This window comes from Heteronotia binoei, chromosome 8, assembly GCF_032191835.1.
Source record: "Heteronotia binoei isolate CCM8104 ecotype False Entrance Well chromosome 8, APGP_CSIRO_Hbin_v1, whole genome shotgun sequence".
Classification (NCBI taxonomy): Eukaryota; Metazoa; Chordata; class Lepidosauria; order Squamata; family Gekkonidae; genus Heteronotia; species Heteronotia binoei.
The window spans coordinates 112,486,152-112,508,433 of record NC_083230.1 but is presented as its reverse complement, the minus strand read 5'-3'; the positions used below and the strand labels follow the sequence as shown (position 1 = coordinate 112,508,433).

General features: G+C 45.5%; 1 protein-coding gene across 3 annotated transcripts in view; it reads right to left on the bottom strand.

The window, feature by feature from the left end:
• Positions 1-22,282, bottom strand: part of SOX5 (SRY-box transcription factor 5) — an 871,788-nt gene that overhangs the window by 446,612 nt on the left and 402,894 nt on the right. For all 3 annotated transcript variants that reach the window (XM_060245898.1, XM_060245895.1, XM_060245896.1), the window contains one exon: positions 8,137-8,347. In XM_060245898.1, the coding sequence (XP_060101881.1) occupies positions 8,137-8,347 (211 nt within the window). The remainder of the gene's footprint in view (positions 1-8,136; positions 8,348-22,282) is intronic.

Genomic DNA, 22,282 nt, shown 5'->3' with positions numbered 1-22,282 from the left:
TCCTCCACTTACAGCTGCTGGAATGGCCTTGGATTAGCCATAGCTCTCGTAGGAGTTGTCCTTGAAAGGGCAGTTGCTGTGAAAGCCCTTTCAGCCCCATCCACCTCACAGGGTGTCTGTTGTGGGGGGAGAAGAGATAGGAGATTGTAAGCCGCTCTGAGTCTCTGATTCAGAGAGAAGGGCAGGGTATAAATCTGCAGTCTTCTTCTTCTCTTGAAGGATTGGCTACATCAGGGGTGTGTGACCTAATATGCAAAGGAGTTCCTGATGCAAAAAAAGCCCTGCCTGTGGCATTAGTCAACCCCAGCCTTTTTACACTGATAGGTTTACCATTCCATCTTCACCTCCCTCCTAAGGTTACTCCATAGCTACCACCAGGTTCGCCCTCCCCCCATTCAGCTTCAAGAACGTTAATAACCCAAGAGGACGTAGGAAGGAAGCAGTCTCCACTGCTCCAGTCACCATGGTGATTCGTTTTCTCCCAACAAATTTAGATGGTCCAAACAGCTGACAAATACGGTTGGATTTCAGCCAAAGCTCCGTGAGATGAGGCTGGACTGGTGCTAACAATGGTGTGAAAAATTCTCAAGTCTTTCAGAGTCTATTTTTGTTTAATTCACAATCCATCATCCATTGTGATGGGACTGCATTTTCTTGAGGCATTATTTTCACACAACCCATGTGTGCATGTTGGGTTCCTCATACAGCATTGGCTTTCTTTCCCAAGCGTCCGCGGCCAGAAAGTCAAGATAAAAGGAAAGGATGAGGTGAACACACAGAATCTATTCCTCTGGCTGGGACTGGTTTTTTGGGGAACTGGCCATTCACATCCCAAGGCTCCAAGGTCACATCTTCCCAGACCTTTCACATCCCAAGGCTCCAAGGTCACATCTTCCCAGACTTTTACCCAGTGTTGGCAAGCTATGACATCTTTCAAAAAGGCAGCTTGTGACCACACCGAAATTACCTCACACGACAAGACTTGGTTGGTCTACAGCAGGCAGTTCCCTTGAGTTTAAAATAAAGCCAGTTTAAGTTTCTAACAGGGTTGCCAATCCCCAGGTGGGTGACAGAAAGAAACCCAAGGTTTCCATGATACCCAGCCTCCAAATTAATACCCTGATATAAGGACTGAAATTCAAAGTTCCTCAGTTACAGCTTATTAACAAGTCACTTGATTGTGCGTGAAAGTAGGAATCTTGCCATCCTCTGGACCAGGTTTTGAAGCTAGTTAAAACTTTGAGTGAAACGAGGGAAAATAAAGTACTATCTCGTTGCTGCACTGTGGTGCGGTGTTAAGAATACTTCATTGGAATATACAACATTTTCTGGATTCCTCAGGAGCAACTTTAACCGGGGATCCTTAAAGAATTGCAGGACCGCAGTTCCTAACTGAAGAACTTTGAATTTCGGTCCTTATATCAGGGTTATTGAGTGTTCTATTGTCAGGTTATGAATGTTTATATAGTGTTTTGTATGAGAGTGTTTAAGCAAATATACAATTTTGGTTTATTTGTTCTTGTATTTGTATTGTTATTTGTATTAATTTGGAGGCTGGGTATCATGGAAACCTTGGGTTTCTTTCTGTCACTCTCTGCCAGGATTCTCTAATTGGTTTCACAATCCCCAGGTGGGGGCAGGGGATCCCCCGGTTTGGAGGCCTTCCCCCCGCTTCAGGGTCATCAGAAAGCAGGGTGGGCAGGAAGGGAAATGTCTGCTGGGCATTCCATTATTCCCTATAGAGATTGATTTCCATAGGGAAAAATGGGAAATTGATCTGCAGGTATCTGGGGCTCGGGGGTGGGGGGGGCTGTTTTCTGAGGTAGAGGCACCAAATTGGCAGCATAGGCATCCAGTGCCTCTCCTCAAAACAACCCCCAAATTTCAAAAGGAGTAGACCAGGGGGTCCAATTCTATGAGCCCCCAAAGAAGATGCCTCTATCCATTAGAGCCAGTTTGGTGTAGTGGTTAAGTGTGCGGACTCTTATCTGGGAGAACCGGGTTTGATTCCCCACTCCTCCACTTGCACCTGCTGGAATGACCTTGGGTCAGCCATAGCTCTGGCAGAGGCTGTCCTTGAAAGGGCAGCTGCTGTGAGAGCCCTCTCCAGCCCCACCCACCTCACAGGGTGTCTGTTGTGGGGGAGGAAGGTAAAGGAGATTGTGAGCCGCTCTGAGACTCTTCGGAGTGGAGGGCGGGATATAAATCCAATATCTTCATCTACCTCACGGGGTGTCTGTTGTGGGGGAGGAAGGTAAAGGAGATTGTGAGCCGCTCTGAGACTCTTTGGAGTGGAGGGCGGGATATAAATCCAATATCATCTTCTTCTTCTTCATTATTTTCAATGAAGGGAAGGCATTTAAAAGGTGCGCAGTCCCTTTAAATGTGATGGCCAGAACTCCCCTTAGAGTTCAATCGTGCTTGTCACACCCTTGCTCTGGCTCCACCCCCAAAGTATCCTTGCTCCACCCTCAAAATCCCCAGATATTTCTTGAATTGGACTTGGCAACCCTAGTTTCTAAGTTTTCTTAGAAAAGACCAACAGTAGCACCTTAAAGACTAACAAAAGATGTGGCAGGGTATAAACTTTCATGAGCCGCCTTAAGATATCTGAAGACATCAACAGTCATGAAAGCTCAAACCCTGAACAACTTTTGTTTGTCGTTTAGGTGCTAATGGACTCTTGCTGTTTTCTAAGGAAACTTGTGGGATCTTCTAAGAATGTTGTCACAATATACATGAAGGCAAGTCAAGAAAGGGGATAAGTACAAAGCAACTATACCCCTGAAAACCAAAGGATGCAGCTAACCTTGTCTGAGAGGCAACCTACGAAAGGGTTACGCAACTTTAGTATTCTGAAGAAAAGTAAAACATTACAGCGAGATGAATTTCATAAGAGGGCTGGGAAGGGAAGGTGAGTTATTTGAAGAATTTTTACCGGCTGGAAAATATGAACTTCTTAACTGGGTTTGCAATAAACAATTGTGCAATATGGAAACTAGGAGGAGTTTCACAGCATCTCTGGAAACCCTCAATGGTTCTCAAGGGAGGTCAGACTCCAAGAACACGGGGAATGGAAGTGTGAGGTGAGAAATTCATGTGATATATCATAAAAGTGCCTTCTGGAAGGTAGTTTTGATAGCATTTGTATATATCTTAACATTGTGTGTTAAAATCCAAAATTACTTCTTCTTACAGGCTGAAACATGACTCGATCACAGCCTTTCCTTAGTGGTTCCTTTCAGTCAGTTTTGACCAACCAAGCTGAGGTCTTTTCCATTTATTACTAAGGCTTGTGCAAGCTCTGCTTTCTTCTGTATTTTATAGGAATACACATGTTTCATTGATACATTTTCCCCTGCAGTTAATTTTAGAAGACAGCCATGTTGGTCTTCAAGAGAACAGCTAGATTTGAGTGCAGGAGGTGGAGGAGGAGGATTTATACCCCCCTTGCACTCAAGGGCCTCAGAGTGCTTTACAATCTCCTTCCTTTCTTCTCCACACAAAAGACCCCCTGTGAGGTAGGTGAGGTTGAGAGAGGTTGTCATGATGCTAGGCCTAGTGAGGCCTACAAGCTCCAGAGAAACCTATAGTTTAGGACTGCCAATCCCCAAGTGGGGACAGGGGATCCCCTGGTTTGGAGGGCCTCCCCCAGCTTAAAGGTCATCAGAAAGCGGGGGTAGGGGGAGAGGGAAACTTATTGGTAAACCCCAGGCCGAAGAAGGCCAAACTGAAAGTCACCAGGGAAAGGGCCTTTTTGATCGCCGCCCCCCCCAGCTATCAGAAGAAATACGGGCCTTGCGGGATCTTGGCCAATTCCACAGGGCCTGCAAAACCATCCACTTCAAGCTGGCCTTTAACTAACGTAGTGGAATAATACTTAGATCTTAGCACCAAACGATATGTAATGCTGATTTTAATTCTGAATGTATAATTTTATTGAATGGATTATTTTATAGCTGGTATATTTCCCTATTGCGGATTTCTATGTTGTGTGCCGCCCTGAGCCTGCTCTGGCGGGGAGGGCGGGATATAAATAAAATAAAATAAAATAAATAAATGTCTGTTGGAGACACCATTATTCCCTATGGAGACCGATTCTCATAGGGTATAATGGATAACTGATTCATAGGTATCTGGGCTCTGTGGGGGCTGTTTTTTGAGGTTGAGGCACCACATTTGCAGCACAGAATCCAATACCTCTCCTCAAAAGACCCTCCAAGTTTCTAAACAGATTGGACTGGGGGTCCAGTTCGATGAGCCACCATGGAAGGTGTCCCTATCCTTCATTATTTCCAATGGAGGGAAGGCATTTAAAAGGTGTGCGATCCCTTTAAATGCGATGGGCAGAACTCCCTTTGAAGTTCAATTATGCTTGTCACAACCTTGCCCCTGGCTCCACCCCCAATGTCTCCTGGCTCCACCCCCAACGCCCCTAGATATTTCTTGAATTGGACCTGGCAACCCATGAGTAGCTATGGGGCCTACATTTCCCAGGATCTGTTCTGTCCCTCTGATTGGGCGGACAGCAGTTTTGGAGGGAAAATTTGCTCAGAGGGGTGGGACCTGGAAGGAAGGAAATAAAAAAGGCCCAGCTAGAAAGGGAAGTTGTTCTCTGGGGGAATGCTGAGCTGGATGGAGGCTGCAGCATGAGGGATCCCTCATCCAAGGAGGTTGAATGAGTCTGTTTGGTATTAGAGTAAGGGAACATTAAGTTAGTCACATCAGGGCTGTTATTTTAGTTGCATCACATTTACTATTTCTACTTTTCACTGCTGCATTGATAATGAAAACCACCTGTTCATTTTGAGCAGTTATAATAAACCTGTTGTTTTATACTCCCTGGGTATCTTTGGCCACAGACAGAAGGTGTTTTGTTAAGAAGGAAGACAGGGAAGGGTGGGTGCTCTGCCCTCCACCTCCCCCAGACAGACCTTTATCATAGTGGTGGCAGCCATTAGAAGGCCCTTTCTGGTCCCTCTGCCTGCGTGACAGAGTTCTTTTGAGAACTGCTCTTGAGAAAACAGCTCCGTAACCATTACACCAAACTGGCTCTCTTTCAAAACTTCCCCAATCAAATTGCTTTCTATGGAGCTACTAGAATCAAATCTAGCTATTTTCCCCTGTAATCATTTGACGCTGCCTTAATATCAAATCAATCCATTGGTTCATTTCACTCAGAATTATCTGCTGTAAGTGGCAGCAGTTCTTGGGGGTCAGAGGTGCACGGAAATCTATGACGGCAGTTTCACTCTTAGTAGCAGACTTAGATCTTCTTGGCTCTGATGGGCAAATTGTTCCAGCATTGATGATACAAGTAGGACAACAGCTGAGTGCAGAGAACTGTAGAGAGCATAGAACCGGAAGACCAATTTCCCACTTGCCTTACGCGGCTCTCACGTTCCTCTTCTTAGCGGGGCTTCCTTCCGATTTCATACTATCTGCCCCGGGGCTGCAACTAGTGTTGGCTTTTCCGCGTGGCGAACAGAAACTGGTTTTTAGAGGTTTCTGTTTGCCGCGCGAAGAAGCCGATGCTAGTTGCAGCCCCGGGGCAGATAGTATGAAATCGGAAGGAAGCCCCGCTAAGAAGAGGAACGTGAGAGTGGCGTAAAGTGAGTGGGAAATCGGTCAAATTTTCTCAGAACTTACTTGTAGGGTGGAAACGACGATGAAAGCAGCCAATACTTGGCATTCGTGTCTCAGTGTTTCCACAGTAGGCTTCCCAAATCCCCTGCCTGGGCGGGGGACCCCCAATTTGGAGCCTCCTTCCCCCGCTGGCCAAAAATTCAGAAAGCAGGGGGAATGGCAGCCCTTCCCACCCAGCCCAGATCCCAGCAGCTTCTCCTCTCCCGTTCCCACCGGTCCCCAATGCTTCTCCTCCTCCCTTCCCTTCCCTTCCCTTCTCACCTCGATTGCAGCAGCTTCTCTTTGCCCCTCCCCTTCCCACCCAGCTCTATCGCAGCAGCCGGAGCTTTCCCAGGCTGCTTCCTGCCCCGCCCCAAAGGACCGTGTGCCTTTGCACCTCCGAAGGTGGTGAAAGGCTTCAACTTTCTGTGTCTGTGTCAGTTGCTGACATAAGCTGGCTGGTGAGTAGAGAGGGCAATCCCCTACATCAGATTTGTGAGAAGGGGTGTGTGTGTGTGTGTGTGTGTGTGGAGAGGGAAACGTCTTCATTATTCCCTATGGAAATCGTTTCTCATAGAGTATAATGGGGAATTGATCTGGAGGTTTCGGGGGCTCTGGGGGAGCTATTTTTTGAGGTAGAGGCACCAAATTTTCAGTATAGTATCTAGTGCCTCTCCCCAAAGTACCCCCCAAGTTTCAAAACGATTGGACCAGGGGGTCCAATTCTATGAGCCCCAAAAGAAGGTGCCCCTATCCTTCATTATTTCCTATGGAAGGAAGACATTTTAAAAAGTGTGCTGTCCCTTTAAATGTGATGGCCAGAACTCCCTTGGAGTTCAGTTATGCTTGTCACACTCTTGTCCCTGGCTCCGCCCCAATGTCTCCTGGCTCCACCCCCAAAGTCTCCTGGCTCCAGCCCCAAAGTCCCCAGATATTTCTTGAATTGGACTTGGCAACCCTATTCCACAGGTACGGGTGGGGGATATCCGCGTTTGTCTGAAGCAAGAGAACAAAGCTGGAGTCCAGAGGCATCTTAAGACCAACAAAGTTTAAATCTCGGTATAAGCTTTTGTGCGCCCGCATCTGAAGAAGAAGAAATAAACTTCGCTGGTCTTAAAGGTGCCGCTGGACACCAACTTTGTTCTACAAGTACAGTTTGTCTCAGAAGAAGCTGCGATGTGTATATGTGTATGCTGGGAGATATTCGATATATACATTCAGAGGGCACTCCGTAATGAAGCAGACAGCTGCCTCAGGTGACAGATTTAGGGGTTTAATTGCTCCTCTCTGAGCCATACTCCTTGTTAAATCCTTGCTCCCCCAGTCAACACATAAACTCTTGTCCGATTCCTTCTTCTCACGATAGCCCAGATAACATTTCTGATTGTCTGTCACCAGGGCAACTAAAATGGTGGCCAAACTCTCCTGAGAGGAAGTACTCTGGTGAGATTTCTGGAAGTCTAGTAGGGCCTGTGCAGTTTGCCGTTCCGCTTTTACAGAGAGGTGAGGAAGGAAAGATGTAGAGGAGGTGGTGGGGTGACAGCAGAGGGAAGATGATGATGGATATGACCACTCCTTCAGATGGCAAAACAGTCACTGCTGTGCATATTCACTTATTTGTGACATATATGAGTCCGCTCTTTGCCCAAAGGCGTTCGAACAACACACAGAATTAAAACCTCTGATGGAATTCAATAAAAACTAAAACCCAACAGAACCCAACACCGTAATTAGAAAGATGACTTTGCTAAAGCTTTATCGAACTATTAAAACAACTCCTTCCTTCCTGATACGAAATCAATTAAATCAATGGACACACATCCCTAAAGCTGGTATAGTGGGGGGGAAAGGAAAATTCTGTGTTGAGTGCAGATGTGTGATGGGTATAGAATTTGCGATTTCTCCCTGTATTCACAAGGCAATCTAGCAAGCCATCAATGAAGAAAAAGGACTGAGGTGAGGACTGCAATAAACTAAATTAAACTACCAACCCACCTTTAACCTGGGTGAGCACCCAGGTTAAAGATGGGTTGGTAGTTTAATTTAGTTTATTACAGTCTCAAGACCAGAATACAGTGTAAACATAACTTAGAAAAGTAAAAGCGAACATAGTATACAAAACTAGCGATCTAAATTTAAGAACTTTTAAAATGCAAATTCCGCAGTCTAAGAATCAATGCACAAAACTCAGTAACTAACTGTGTAATCTCTGAATTCTTCTCTGATAACAGCCAATGAAGTCTTGCTTTGTTTGCATTAATATAACTAGGTGTCCTATCAACTAATGGAGTAATAATTCTAAAACAAGCCTCCTCATAATATGGGCAACTGAAAAACATGTGTTCTACAGATTCGACCTCATTTAAAGGGCATGAGCTTAGCCTTTCACTTAGGTGAGGACTGGAAATCGCTCACCCTGGTTGAAGATGGGTCAGTAAGGATTTCAACCTTGGAGAACCTGGCCAAGATGTCAGATGAAGGGGAAACAGCAACCACTTTCTACGACCTTACCTTCTGGTTCGTTTTTGATCAGCTCCTCCATCTTCCTCTGTTTCAGAGTATCCACGACATCCGCAAGGCTGCCTTTGCGCCTTTCGGGGGTCCCCAGTGCCGTGCTGGATAAGGATTCTCCACTTTGGCGCCCACCTTCTTCTGCCTTCGAGGGTGAGGTAGATGAGTTGTGTGGGGCAAATGAAGACATCACTTTATTGCCATCAACTTCCTGAAAGAGAAGCGAGACCAGATGAAACACCTCTTTAAAAACGCACACACATTGAGACAACCCCGGCACGCGCGCAACCACAAAGAAAAAGAAGACATCGCAATCCTTTGTACTTGGGAGTTTATCGCTGTTTGCTCCTCTGTCAAAACCTTTAAAAGGAGGGGGAAAGGAGAAGAAGAAAAGAAATGGAGCTTCAAAAACATGGAGAACAAAGCCATTCCATCAAGGATAAACTAAGATTACAGGCTGAAGTGAAAAAAGATTAATGTTCAGGAGAGAAATTATATATACAGAAATGTATACAGAGACACATATTTTAAATGAGAACAGTTAACATTCACAGCGTTTCCAGTAACAACAGTATGGATTACCTTTAAATGTTTATTCCTTTATGGATTTTGATGTTCAACCTTTGAGGAATTTTTCTTTGCCGAAGAATTGTTCATTTCCCTCTTTGTCTCCCCCCCCCCACCATTGGTTAATGTAATAACAACTATTTGCTCATGGAAATAAAACAATTATCAAGTAGAAATATTTTGGACAAGACAGTGAGGGTATGTATCACTCCCGCCCTCCGCAGCAATGAATAAATCATTTTAAACATCTAACTTTCCTTTGTGGATTGGATTGTTTAGATAGTTCTGTTTTGTTACTTTTAATGCCTTCCCACCTCCCTCCCTTTTTAAGATATAAAAGATTCTTTTAAAAACAAGGCTTCTCACACAAACGTGGTCCCTAATGATGCTTGCAGGTGACAAGCCTAATGACCCAGGTGCATGCTTTCTTCCAACAAAGGTAAAAAAGCCAGCTCTCATTAAAATCACTGTGAACCTTCTTAACAGATTTGGCTCTCAATAGTCCCATTCTGGTCTGTATGGATGGCAGTGCCTTTCTTCACATCTTTGCAGATTTCAAACGTATTTTCCCCCTTCCCTCACCAGCCAGTTTGGTGTGAGAGCTGGTTTGGTGTAGTGGTTAAGTGTGTGGACTCTTCTCTAGGAGAACCCGGTTTGATTCCCCTCTCCTCAACTTGCAGCTGCTGGAGTAACCTTGGGTGAGCCACAAGTTCTCTAAAAGCTGTTCTCTTAATAGCAGTTCTGTGAGAGCTCTCTCAGCCCCACCTACTTCACAGGGTGTCTTTTGGGGGGAGGGGAAGGGAAAGGAGATTGTAAAGTGCTCTGAGACTCTTGGGTAGTGAAGGGAGGGGTAGAAATCTTTTCTTCTCATTCTTCCCCCCACCTTCCTTCAGCAATCTGCTTTTAGTTTCTTGATGCTTCTTCTTCTCTTTCTTCTGCCTCCTCCTCCCCTCCCTACTTCCTTGGACAATCCACTTTTAGTTTCTTGATGTTTGTTTATCTAAACCAGTGGAGTTCTAGCAGCAGCTCCTTTGCATATTAGGCCACACCCCATGATGTAGCCAATCCTCCAAGAGCTTACAAGGCTCTTTTTTGTAAGCTCCAGGAGGATTGGCTACATCAGGAGTGTGCAGCCTCATATGCAAAGGAGCTCCTGCTAGAACTCCACCCCTGTCTGAAACAATCTCTTTTGTTGCTGGGGGTATAAAATAAGCGGTTCAAGTGTCAGACTACAAGTCTGGAAATACAAGTTTGAATCCCCGCATGTACCATGGAAGCCTGCTGGGTGACTTTGGGCCACGCCAAATAGGGTTCCAGCTCACGGTTGGGAAATACCTAGAGATTTTGGGGGGAGGTGAAGCCTGAGAAGGGAGGGGGTTGGGGAGGTGAGGGACCTCAGCAGAGTACAATGCCATAGGGTCCACCCTCCAAAGCAGCCATTTTTTCTCCAGGGGAGCTGATCTCGGTAACCTGGAGACTCGGTGAAATTCCAGGAGTTCTCCAGCCACCACCTGGAGGTTAACAACCCTAGTGGTAGAGCACTTGCTTTGCACACAGAAGGTCTTCGTTTCAATCCCTGGGTTGTTTTGTAGAAAAATAGGGGGTGAAGCTCATTAACATAACTCATTAGCATATGCCACCACCCCCCACCAGCCAAAAGCAACCCGATGCAAGAAAGGAGAGCCCCGAGTGAGCAAGGCCTGCTTGGGTTGTCTAGAGATCCAGCCAGCCCAAGCAGGCCTCACTTACCTGGGGCTCTCCTTTGGCCTCCTCCCCCCACAGTCAAAAGGCCAGCAAGCCACTCGCCACCCAAAATCACATAAGAAGTGGGAAAGGGTGGTGTGGGCTTCTCCAGGGGTTAATCAGGGCTGCTGGGGGTGTGGCAAAGCTCTCTGTTGCTGGCTGGCTGCCCACTCTCCTAAACCAGAGATTGTTATGCAACTGCACTTACTATGCAATGGACAAGGTAGGTGGGGAGGAAGAGGATGAACCGTCAGAAAGGTTCAGGAGCTGCACTCCTGTGAGCTCCTGCTGAATTCAAGGCCTGGGTATAACCAGCTATAAAAATCAGGTAGCTGGTGATGTGAAAGTCCCCAAAGAGTTCCCACCAATCAATGATGCAGAAAATACTGACCTTGATTGACCAACCGTGTGAGTCACTGTAAGGCAACTTCCTATATTCATGGCAATACTGGGGATTTGAACCTGGATTCCCCAGATCATAGAGTGACACTTTAACTCCCACATCATAAGCCCTGCCATGTCAAATGAGAACAGTCATTCTCAATTAGGCTGACCTTTCACACACCCAGGGCTTTTTTTTTTTTTGGCAGGAACACCTTTGCATATTGGGCCACACCTCCCCGATGTAGCCAATCCTCCAAGAGCTAACAGTAGACCCTGTAATAAGAGCCCTGTAAGCTCTTGGAGGATTGGCTACAACAGGTGGGCGTGGCCTAATAGGTAAAGGAGTTCTTGCTACAAAAAAAAAAAAGCCCTGCACACACCATGGTGACTTAGGTTTTCCTTTTTTAAAATCAGCCATTATTGCCTTTGCCTCGCTCCAATCGCTTCATACCACCATACTCTCTTTTCCTGCCCTAATTTGGCAAGCAAGGAAATCCCTTGCATTGGAAAAGCTTTCTGTTCTTAAAAGCCAAAGCCAACATATCCCAAAAAGTAGAGATCAGAGAGACGTCAAGAAACAACCTGTTCGTTTTCCTGAGTGCAGGTGTTGGGGATTTGCAAACTTGCGAAGAAAGAAATCTGGGAGAAAAGCTGGCTGAGCAAGCATAGATCTGTAAACTTGATGTTTAAAGAATCAAGGTTCGGATGGCTGCTCTCCTTACCTACGCTGCTTTCCCTTGCACATGATAGTCTCAGACAGATGCTTTTATTTGTTATTTACTTATTTAATGTATTTATATCCTGCCTCTTTCTCCAATGAGGATTCAAAGAGGCTGACGTCACTCTCCCCTCCTTGGTGTTATCCTAACAACAACTAGGGGTGGAATTCTAGCAGGAGCTCCTTTACATATTAGGCCACACACCCCTGATGTAGCCAATCCTCCAAGAGCTTAGAAAAAAAGAGCCTTGTAAGCTCTCGGAGGATTGGCTACATCAGGGGTGTGTGGCCTTCTGCTTACCAAACAGCTGCTCTACCAATGAGCCACTGTCCTTCCCCTAATTTTAACCATTATACCCAGGGCTCTTTTTTTAGCAGGAGCTGCTCTGCATATTAAGCCATGCCCCCCTGATCTAGCCAATCCTCCTGGAGCTTACAGTAGGCCCTGTAATAAGAGACCTCTAACCCCTTGTAGGATTGGCCACATCAGGAGACCGTGGCCTAATATGCAGAGGAACTCCTGCTAGAAAAAGAGCCCCGATTATACCATGCTGTCTCTCTTTAGGTAGGGATGACCACCAAATCCTATTAATGATGATCCCAAACTGGGCTTTTTTTGTAGCAGGGACTCCTTTGCATATTAAGCCACACACCCCTGATGTAGCCAATCCTCTTGGAGCTTACAGTAGGCCCTGTACGAAGAGCCCTGTAAACTCTTGGAGGATTAGCTGCCTAAGAGGGGTGTGGCCTAATATGCAAAGGAGTTCCTGCTACAAAAGAAGCCCTAGGTGAGGTCACAATTCCAGTTCCTCCTCTTCCTGTCATACACTAGAAAGTATTTAGACAATAATTAAATGACAATTCCCCCCCCCCCCAAAAAAAACCACAGTGTTTATTTGTGACTAATTGCTGTGATTCTGGACTGATTCAACTATCTTACTTAAATAACTTCCTGCGGGCAGAGCAGGAGAACAGCAAACAGGGATGGGGGGGGCAGAATTCGAATCTGACTGCATGAGAAAGTACATTAATGAAAAGCTGATTTTGCTGTACTGCGTTACTAGGAAAGAATATGTCGGAGCAATTTGCTAAAAAGCCACAAAAGAGTGGACCGACATGCTAACGGTTCATCAAAAGCAAGCAAGCAAACAACTGCTGATCAACAGGTGATCAGCAGCTGCTCATCAGCAGGTGAGCTGAACCAGTAGCCATTTGAGCACCCCTAGTTGTGACTGGCCCTGACCTAGGTGTAGGGTTCCCAAGTCCAATTAAAGAAATACTTGGGGTCTTTGGGGGTGGAGCCAGGAGACTTTGGGGGTGGAGCCAGGAGACATTAGGGGTGGAGCCAAGATCAAGGCTGTGACAAGCATCATTGAACTCCAAAGGGAGTTCTGGCCGTCACATTTAAAGGGACGGCACACCTTTTCAATTCCTTCCTTCCATAGGAAATAATGAAGGATAGGGGCACCTTCTTTTGTGGCTCATAGAATTAGACCCCCTGGTCCAATCCTTTTGAAACTTGGGGGGTATTTTGGGGGGAGGCACTAGATGCTGTACTGAAAATTTGGTGCCTCTACCCCAAAAAACAGCCCCCCCCCAGAGCCCCAGATACCCACGGATCAATTCTCCATGGTTTTCTATGGGAATAAATCTCCATAGGGAATAACAGAGTTCCCAGCAGACATTTCCCTCCCCTCCCCCCCGCTTTCTGGCGACCCTGAAGTGGGGGGAGGGTCTCCAAACCGGGGGATCCCCTGCCCCCACCTGGGGATTGGCAACCCTACCTAGGTGGCCCAGCCTAACCCAGTCTCATCAGATTCAGGCAGGTAACCATGTTGGTCTGAAACAACAGAACAAAGTGTAAGTCCAGTGGCACCTTTAAGACCAAACAAAGTTTAATTCTGGGTACAAGCTTTCACGTGCATGCATACTTCATCAGAAAATGCATCTAAAAGAAGTGTGCATACACATAGAATCATAGAGCTGGAAGGGACCCCCAGGGTCATCTGGTCTACCTGTCACTATCTCTTCGTAGGGCCTGTAAAACGGAGCTGTTCCGCCAGGCCTTTGGGTGAGGTGGCGGACGTCCATAATGCATCTAACTCAGCCTCCCTTGGCGTGCCATTCCTCCTCTTATCAGGCCTACTGCTGTAGCATTGGTTTATTTTATTGTGCCAGAGCTGCTTCTTGTTGAAATTGCTGATTGATTTTATTGTTTTAATGTGTTTTGATTAATTAATTACAGTGATTCATTATTGTTATTGTTGATATGTTGCACTCCGCCCTGAGCTCATTCATGGAAAAGGGTGGAATAGAAATCAACTAAATACAGGAAGGAAGGAAGGAAGGAAGGAAGGAAGGAAGGAAGGAAGGAAGGAAGGAAGGAAGGAAGGAAGGAAGGAATCCCTCCGTACAATGCAGGAAATTCACAGATACCTCCCCCTAAGTTCACAGGATCAGCATTGCAGTCAGATGGCCATCTAACCTCTGTTGAAAAACCTCCAATGAAGCGTATACCCAGAATTAAACTTTGTTGATCTTCAAGGTGCCACTGGACTCAATCTCATCAGATTATGGAACCTAAGCAGGGACAGATGGGGGACCACCAAGAAAACCAAGGGTTGCTGTGTAGAAGCAGGCAAAGAGAAATCACCTCTGTTTCTCTCTTGCCTTCAAAATCCTACAGTAGAGGTGTCAAACTCATTTGTTACAAGGACTGGAACTGACCAGGGTTGGATGAAAAATTAGGTCAAGTAGGCACTGGCCTAGGGGCCCCCACCCCTTTACGGGCCCCGGGCCAGCTCCCCCCCGCCGTTTCCCCCCTGCTTGCAGCCCTTCCAGCCTCTACACACAGCCAGCAACTGAGCTGCTCTTTGCTGAACTTGCCTGGTGCGGCTGCTGCTGGGGTTGTTGCCAAGTTTGCCTCTCTCTGCCTCTCCCTGGCAGTTTTGTCAAAGGGGCTTTTGGGAAAGTGCCTGCCCTGCAGGCTGCAGCGGGGGCCACAGGCTGTGGGGCAGGCGCTCCAATTCTGAGACAATTTGCAAGGGGCACCCCAAGATTTTGATTGCCTAGAGGCCGCCACAGGGTTTAATCTAACACTGGAACTGACATAAATGTCACTAGGTTGGGCTGGCCCATGTGTGACGTAAAATGTAATGCCTGGTATCATAGATGTAAACTTTATAAAGGACACAGGCAAAATCAATTAATGATATTATTTTTTACCCAAATACAAGCATCTTAAAACATTAACACTCTTAACAGTATTGCCTTATAGTATCTCTCTGATGTTTACTCTCCCACAGTGGTGGGGTTTTTTTGTAGAAAAAGCCCAGCAGGAACATTTGCATATTAGGCCACACCCCCTGAACATAAACATAAGAACATAAGAGAAGCCATGTTGGATCAGGCCAATGGCCCATCCAGTCCAACACTCTGCGTCACACAGTGGCCAAAGAAATTATACACACAGATAGATAGATGATAGATAGATAGATAGATAGATAGATAGATAGATAGATAGATAGATAGATAGATAGATAGATAGATAGATAGATAGATAGATAGATAGATACACACACACTGAGGCTAATAGCCACAGATGGACCTCTGCTCCATATTTTTATCTAACCCCCTCTTGAAGCTGTCTATGCTTGTAGCCGCTGCCCCCTCCTGTGGCAGTGAATTCCACATGTTAATCACCCTTTGGGTAAAGAAGGACTTCCTTTTATCTGTTCTAACCTGACTGCTCAGCAATTTCATCGAATGCCCACAAGTTCTTGTATTATGAGAAAGGGAGAAAAGGACTTCTTTCTCTACTTTCTCCATCCCATGCATAATCTTGTAAACCTCTATCATGTAATCCCTCAGGTGAAGTTTCTCCAAGCTAAAGAGCCCCAAACATTTTAACCTTTCTTCATAGGGAAAGTGTTCCAACACTTTAATCATTCTAGTTGCCCTTTTCTGGACTTTTTCCAATGCTATAATATCCTTTTTGAGGTGTGGTGACCAAAATTGCACACAGACATCACCATTGTTTCACACAGGGCTTTTTTTGTAGAAAAAGCCAACAGGAACTCATTTGTATATTAGGCCACACCCCCTGATGGCAAGCCAGCTGGAACTGTGTTCCTGCTCAAAAAAAGCCTTGCTCTCCCACCTGCAACGCCTGTTATGCATTAGTACTGGGACAGTAAACAGGGACATAATGCACAATCTCTGTCATCTGGCACTAAGGGTAATTACTTGTTTCTTGTGGCACGGGTAAGAGCCTTGGATGGGCCGGTTCTGGCCCACGGGATAGGTCACCATAACTTGGCTGCAACTTGACCACACTTTCCACCACCGCCAACCACGACTGCGAAGTCTAAAAGCCCACAATATTGTTTATCCACCTCAATGAATCATTCTTCCAAAACACTTGTCTACCCCCATCCATCTCTATCCACACAGGCGGTCCCTGGAGTATTTGATACAACAGAACCCAGTGAGGTATCGTGGTTAAAGTGCCGGACTACTGCTGCGGCATCCACGTTCGAATCCCTACTGTGGCCTTGGAAGTTCGCTGGATGACCATGGGCCAGTCACACACTCTCAGCCTAACCTACCTTGCAGGGTTGTTATGAGGATAAAACAGAGAAGAGGAGAATGATATAAACAGCTTCATGTCCCCTTGAGGAGAAAGTTGAGCTATAAATACAGAAAAGAAGAAGAAGTAGGAGGAAGAGATCACAGAGAAACATACATAGTTTTCCCTTTTCCCATCATAACAACCTAGTAAAATAGGAGAAGCTGAGAGAGAGAGAGTCTGAGCTTGTCCTAGATAGCTTCATGGCAGACTGTGGATTTGAACCCAGATCTTAATATGAAACGCTAACCAGAAGAAGAAGAAGCCAACCTAAGTTTGTTCTTAGAAAGACAAAATTAAAACCAAATCAGTTTTTTTGGGAAGGGGCGGGCATATGCCAAAAGACAACAGGAACTTGCACGAGAGCATCAATGAAGGTGTTGGATGAATGGGATGATCAAATTTTATAGCTCGCGAGACCGTAGAGAGGCCAGGCACCAGCTCAAGATACAGCCCTGCCTTCCCCTCCTCTTCCCTTTCCCAGAATATTTTCTTCCTCCGAAGGACCCATTCACCTGTTCTAGTTTGATTACACTTCAGCCTCTGGCGGCCTTAATCCTTCTAACAGTTTTACAAGGCCAGCAGCTGTTCCCACGCACAGGGACACAGGAGGCTGTTAACTTCCCCCATGAACCTGACACTTACGCTACCGCAACATGCCACCCAACACAATTTTTTAATACATTAAAATATCCCGAGGGCCACTGTTCTGTCGTGTACTTGCCTCGTACGCGCGCCACGGTTCTTGACACAAGGCCTCCGTTTCTCACTCGCGAGGGCAGAAGGGAGTTCTCTTAGGTCCTGTCAGAGGAGGGAACAATGGCCTCTTTCTCCCTCCCACCCTCCCAACACTAAGAAGAAAAGAGACTGACCCAAGAAGGGAGTGATCTGAGTCCATCTGAAGCTAAACACAGTGGAAGTTGTTCTAACTGCCACGCGGGGCCTTTCGCCAATGATGGAACGTCTCCCCCCCCTGCCAAGGTTTAATGATAAAACAGGCTTCTGCCCTTTGAGGATGAGGTCAATAATCTTCCTTTGTTAATCTTGATGAAGCTCTGCTTAATCTATCCCCCCCTTGTCACCTTTGTGATTGACAGGTAAAGTCATGCCACCAGACAATGGACTTTATCCTCGCCCCCCCCCCCCAACAGTTTCTCTGTTGCACAGTTAATCAGTGGGCCTCTCCGTTTCTCTCCCGAAAAGCGAAAATTGTTTTTCCGTAAGGCTCTGAGGGAACAAAATAAAAGATATTTGCTCCTACTCTCTCTGTATGCGTTTAAAGGTCTAACATGCTTCTGTTTGGAGCTCTTTTCATTTTCTCATCTCCATTTCCGGATGCAACGTTAAAATATCACTTTGAAGCACATGTTTGCTATTAGTCAGAACGATTCCTATAGTTTTTTTTTTTCCCCCTCGCTAATTGTTCAAGCTCGAACTTTGCAGATTCAGGTTAATCCATGCCAACAGTTATCCCAGAGATCCCTTGTAGAAGTCAAGAAGGAAACTGAGGCAGATGGAAACCAGTGAAGAGATGCTAAAGCCTTTAGAATTAAGGAGAAAAGGATGTCACCAGCTTGATAGGAGGGCAAAAGAGTACCTTAGATGGTGCCATCAGGACAATGTGGACCAGACTTTAAAAAACCAGCCACAAGTCTTTGAATTTACAATTGGAGACTTGTAGTTCTTATATGAAAAACTGAACTTTCACAGCGGAGGCATATACAAGTAGGGGGGAAGAAGAAGGAGGAGATTGGATTTACACCCCACTTGGAGTCTCCAAGCAGCTTACAATCTCCTTCCCTTCCTCTTTCCACAAGAGACACCCTGTGAAGTAGGTGGAGCTGTGAGAGCTCTGACAGAAACTGTTCTTGAGAGGAACAGCTCTGTGAGAACTTGTGACTGACCCAAGTTCACATCAGCAGGTGAATGTGGAGGAGTGGGGAATCAAACCCAGTTCTCCCAGATAAGAGTCTGCGCCCTAACACTTAAACACTACATCAAACCAGCTCTCTAGATACAAAACTTCCTGGATCGAACACATTGTTAAGAGGACAGAGCTTCACATTTCACTCAGGATTCCCTAAACACCAGCAACAATTTTGTTGTGAATTTATTTGAATCATTCTGAGCTTCACAGCTATACATCAACACCGAGTTTGGCTCTCGGTGCAGCCCTTGAACATGGGTGATCTCTCCAGTGTTTGTGTTTCCATGCCAGGGATTGTAGATTTTAATAGACAGATTGTCTCATAGACATTTCCTTTCCCATTTATGATCACATCACAACACCCAATTTATGTCAACGGCAGAAATGGTTTGGAAAATTATATATATTAGAGTGTATAACATTTGGTTCTTAGTCATGTTGTAATTTTTGCTCTGTTGAACATACAAATGGAGGTAAACTATAGGATTTTTTTTTTGGATCAGAGGACTCTAGATGATATGGGAGTGGTGTGCTCTTAGTTTCTTCTCTCTCTGAGATGAGGTTAAACAGACATGGCAGGGTTTTCAGTATTTTGAAAACCTGCCAAATCTGTGTCATCAGAGAAAATTTACCTACACTTTATCGTGTGCCAAAAAGAGGTCTCTTTTAAATGGACTTTGTTGCCTGAGAAACAGATTTGTAATTATTTATTGTTTCCATTAATTATACGTCTGGTTGTCTTAATTTCTCCTTTGTTGCCTTACGCTTTGACCATTTTGTCCACCGTTTGTAAGGAAGGAGGAATTAATGACTTCTTGGTTTATTTTTATCCCAGTCATTCTCCAAGGAGATCACAGACCTACCCTTTTCCCATCACAACAACCAAGCAAAATAGGAGAAGCTGAGAAAAAGAGAGTCCGAGCTTTTCCTAGATAGCTTCATGGCACACTGTAGATTTGAACCCAGATCTTAGAACCCAGAACTCTAACCACTAGATGACACTGGCACTCATTTGCCCCTTATGCGCACACAGCTTACTGCTGAGAATCCAAAGCTTATATCCTGTTCCGGCAGTATTCACTATCCTTTTTCTCCAGTGTATTTATTCTGCAGCCCAGGACAGCCTAGCCGGACTCATTGTGTGTGTGGGGAGCTGATGGCAGGCAAGCTCAGAGCTGCCTTCTCATGCCACCCAGCTGAAACCAAACAAACACACAAAGAGAATCATAGATTAAAGATACCACAGAAAAGAAGGGGGGGGGGTGGATATCATGATGTATAACAGGGGTGGCCAAACTGTGGCTCAGAAGCCACATGTAGCTTTTACACACATGCTGTGTAGCTCTCAAAGCCCCCCCATTCCATCGGCCAGCTTAAAGAAGGCATTTGTTTCTTTAAATCACTTTTCTGAGCTAAGCCAAGCCAGACATTGGCTTGGACTATGCAGTAAAAGTTGCTTCTTTCCACCTCTCTCTCCCCCATCTCTTTGCCTTCCTTCCTTCCTTCCTTCCTTCCTTCCTTCCTTCCTTCCTTCCTTCCTTCCTTCCTTCCTTCCTTCCTTCCTTCCTTCCTTCCTCATCTTGTAGCTCTCACACATCTGATGTTTGTGTCTTGTGGCTCTCAAACATCTGACATTTATTCTATGTGGCTCTTACTTTAAGTGAGTTTGGCCACCCTGATATATAACTAAGGAGGTTGAAACCAGGCAACAGAGGGCAGCCCAGCAGGGAGTCAATTTTAATTTTCACAAGTGTCATAATTCAAGTGATGACCTACTATCAGTAGACTCATACTGCTTGAAAAAAACAAAAGATGTCATGTCGGTGGGGTGACCTACAAGAAGCAGGGGCACTGTGGAGGGGGAATACAAGAGAATCTGTATGCTCTTGACTTACCTTTGGTTTGGAAGCAAAGCAAAGGAAAAGCTACCACAAAATCACTCTCACACACCCGAGGAAACAGCAAATTAGGGAGGAAACAAAAAGGTAGAAAAAAATGAAAGCTCAATCAACATGCATGGTGAAAGCGAAGCAAAACACCTTTGTCTAAAGGGGCCATTAAGTCGAAGTACAAGGCCACTTTTTTTTTTTTTGCTCTTTTGTGTTTTTGTTTTTCACCCCTAAGATTTTAATGGCTATCAACTGATGTTCAATTTTAAAGATGTAACAAGCCATACCTTTCAGTTTAGGGAAAAGATAAGTATGACGGGAATGCCAGAGGTTTAGCAAATTATGGTTGGGAAAAAATGCGGAGTTTGAGAACTTTTCTCTCTCTCTCTCTCTCTCTTCCATAATACTATGGGATATACTTTGGAGAGGGGTCATGGCTCAGTGATAGAGCGTTTGCTTGGCATGCAGAAGGTCCCAGGTTCAATCCCTGGCATCTCCAGTTAAAAAGGACTCAGTAGAAGGTGATGTGAAAGACCTCTGTCTGAAACCCTGGAGAGCCACAGCCAGTCTGAGTAGACAGTATTGACTTCGATGGCTCAGTGGTCCAATTCAGTATAAGGCAGCTTCATGTTTTCATGTGTACTAGAATTCGGGAACACCTAACAAAATCGATGGACAATCAATTCACAATGGACAAAATGAAGTACTTGAAGTATTTGTTCATTCAACAGGTAACTTTTGTTGCAGAATTCACTGCCAATGGACACACAAGGCCCATTGGCATGGATGGATTTACAAAGGGATTAAACAAATTCATGGGTCAGAGATCAATCAGTGAACAGGAGCCATGATACCTGATGGGAACCTCCACGTACCGGAATACTACATCTGAATACCAGTGTCAGGAAGCGACAGGGGTGGAGGTAGTAGGCCTCTACCTTCTGTCTGTTGGTATCCCATGACAGCGGGTTGGACACTGTGTACAATAGGATGTTGGACTAGATTGACCAGATTTGTCAGACTAGATTGAATAGATTTGTTTGTTTGTGGCAGGAACTCCTTTGTTTATTAGGGCCTACTGTAAGCTCTTGGTGGATTGGTTACATCTGGGGTGTGTGGCCTAATATGCAAAGGAGTTCCTGCCACAAAAAAAAAGCCCTGAGATTGACTACTGATCAGGTCCAGCAGGGCACGTCTTAGGCACTGAGGATTCTGCATGGTCAGAAAGCTGGATATACAAGTTGGAATGGATGGATGGATAGATGGATGGATGGATGGATGGATGGATGGATGGATGGATGGATGGATGGATGGATAGAACATGGTCAACAATGGCTCCATCATTCCACCATTAGCTACGGAAGAGAGCTATTTCCCTACTTAACCACATCATCTGGTGCTATTGCTATTATTTCTGTAATTAAATTCATCTCAGTTGGAAGGGTGGTTCTTGGTACGCTGACCCTTGAATCCAAATTTTCTTGGTATCGTGAGCAGTGTTCCCTCTAAGCTGAGTTATTGTGAGCCTCCAGCTCACAGGTTTTTGTCTTCACTCAGGAAGGATGATCCCAGAGCACAATAATTTATGCAGTAGCTCACAGCTTTGCCAGTAGCTCATGAGGCATCCAGGGCATCTTGGTGCCCTAAGCTAATTATTACTTTTGGCACCCATTTCGGTCAACATTTCATTTTTCCAGTGGTGAACCAGATGTTTTCGAATAACTAAGAAACATCACAGAAAGGGTGTAGCAGCCCCCATTATGAACCCCAAGAAAGTAGCAGTGTGACATGAACAGCCTTTGAATATGGAGGTTACATTCCAGCCTTTGACCGCCCTCTCCTTCTCCATTACACCTGCAGATCTCCCCTAAGAGCAGGGCTTCTTTTGTAGCAGGAACTCCTTTGCATATTAGGCCACGCCCCTGATATAGCCATTCCTCCTGGAGCTTACAGTAGGCCCTGTAAGCTCTTGGAGGATTGGCTACATCAGGGGGTGTGGCCTAATATGCAAAGGAGTTCCTGCTACAAAAAAAGCCCTGCCTAAGAGTCTAAAGAAAAGTCACTCTAGTGACCATCAGGACACATTCTATTTGGATCAACTTGTATATGCAGTGATGAAAAAAATGCCAACTAGTGTGTGACTGGAAGCTACACTGGTCGGATCTTGGTTTCCGAACACAAAACAGAGCAACGGAAAGGGGAGGGAGGGGTGGCCCGTGACCAACTTTCAGAGGATCTGCGACGCATTTTTGGGGCCCAAGCACAGATCTGGGAAACACTGATTGATTGCA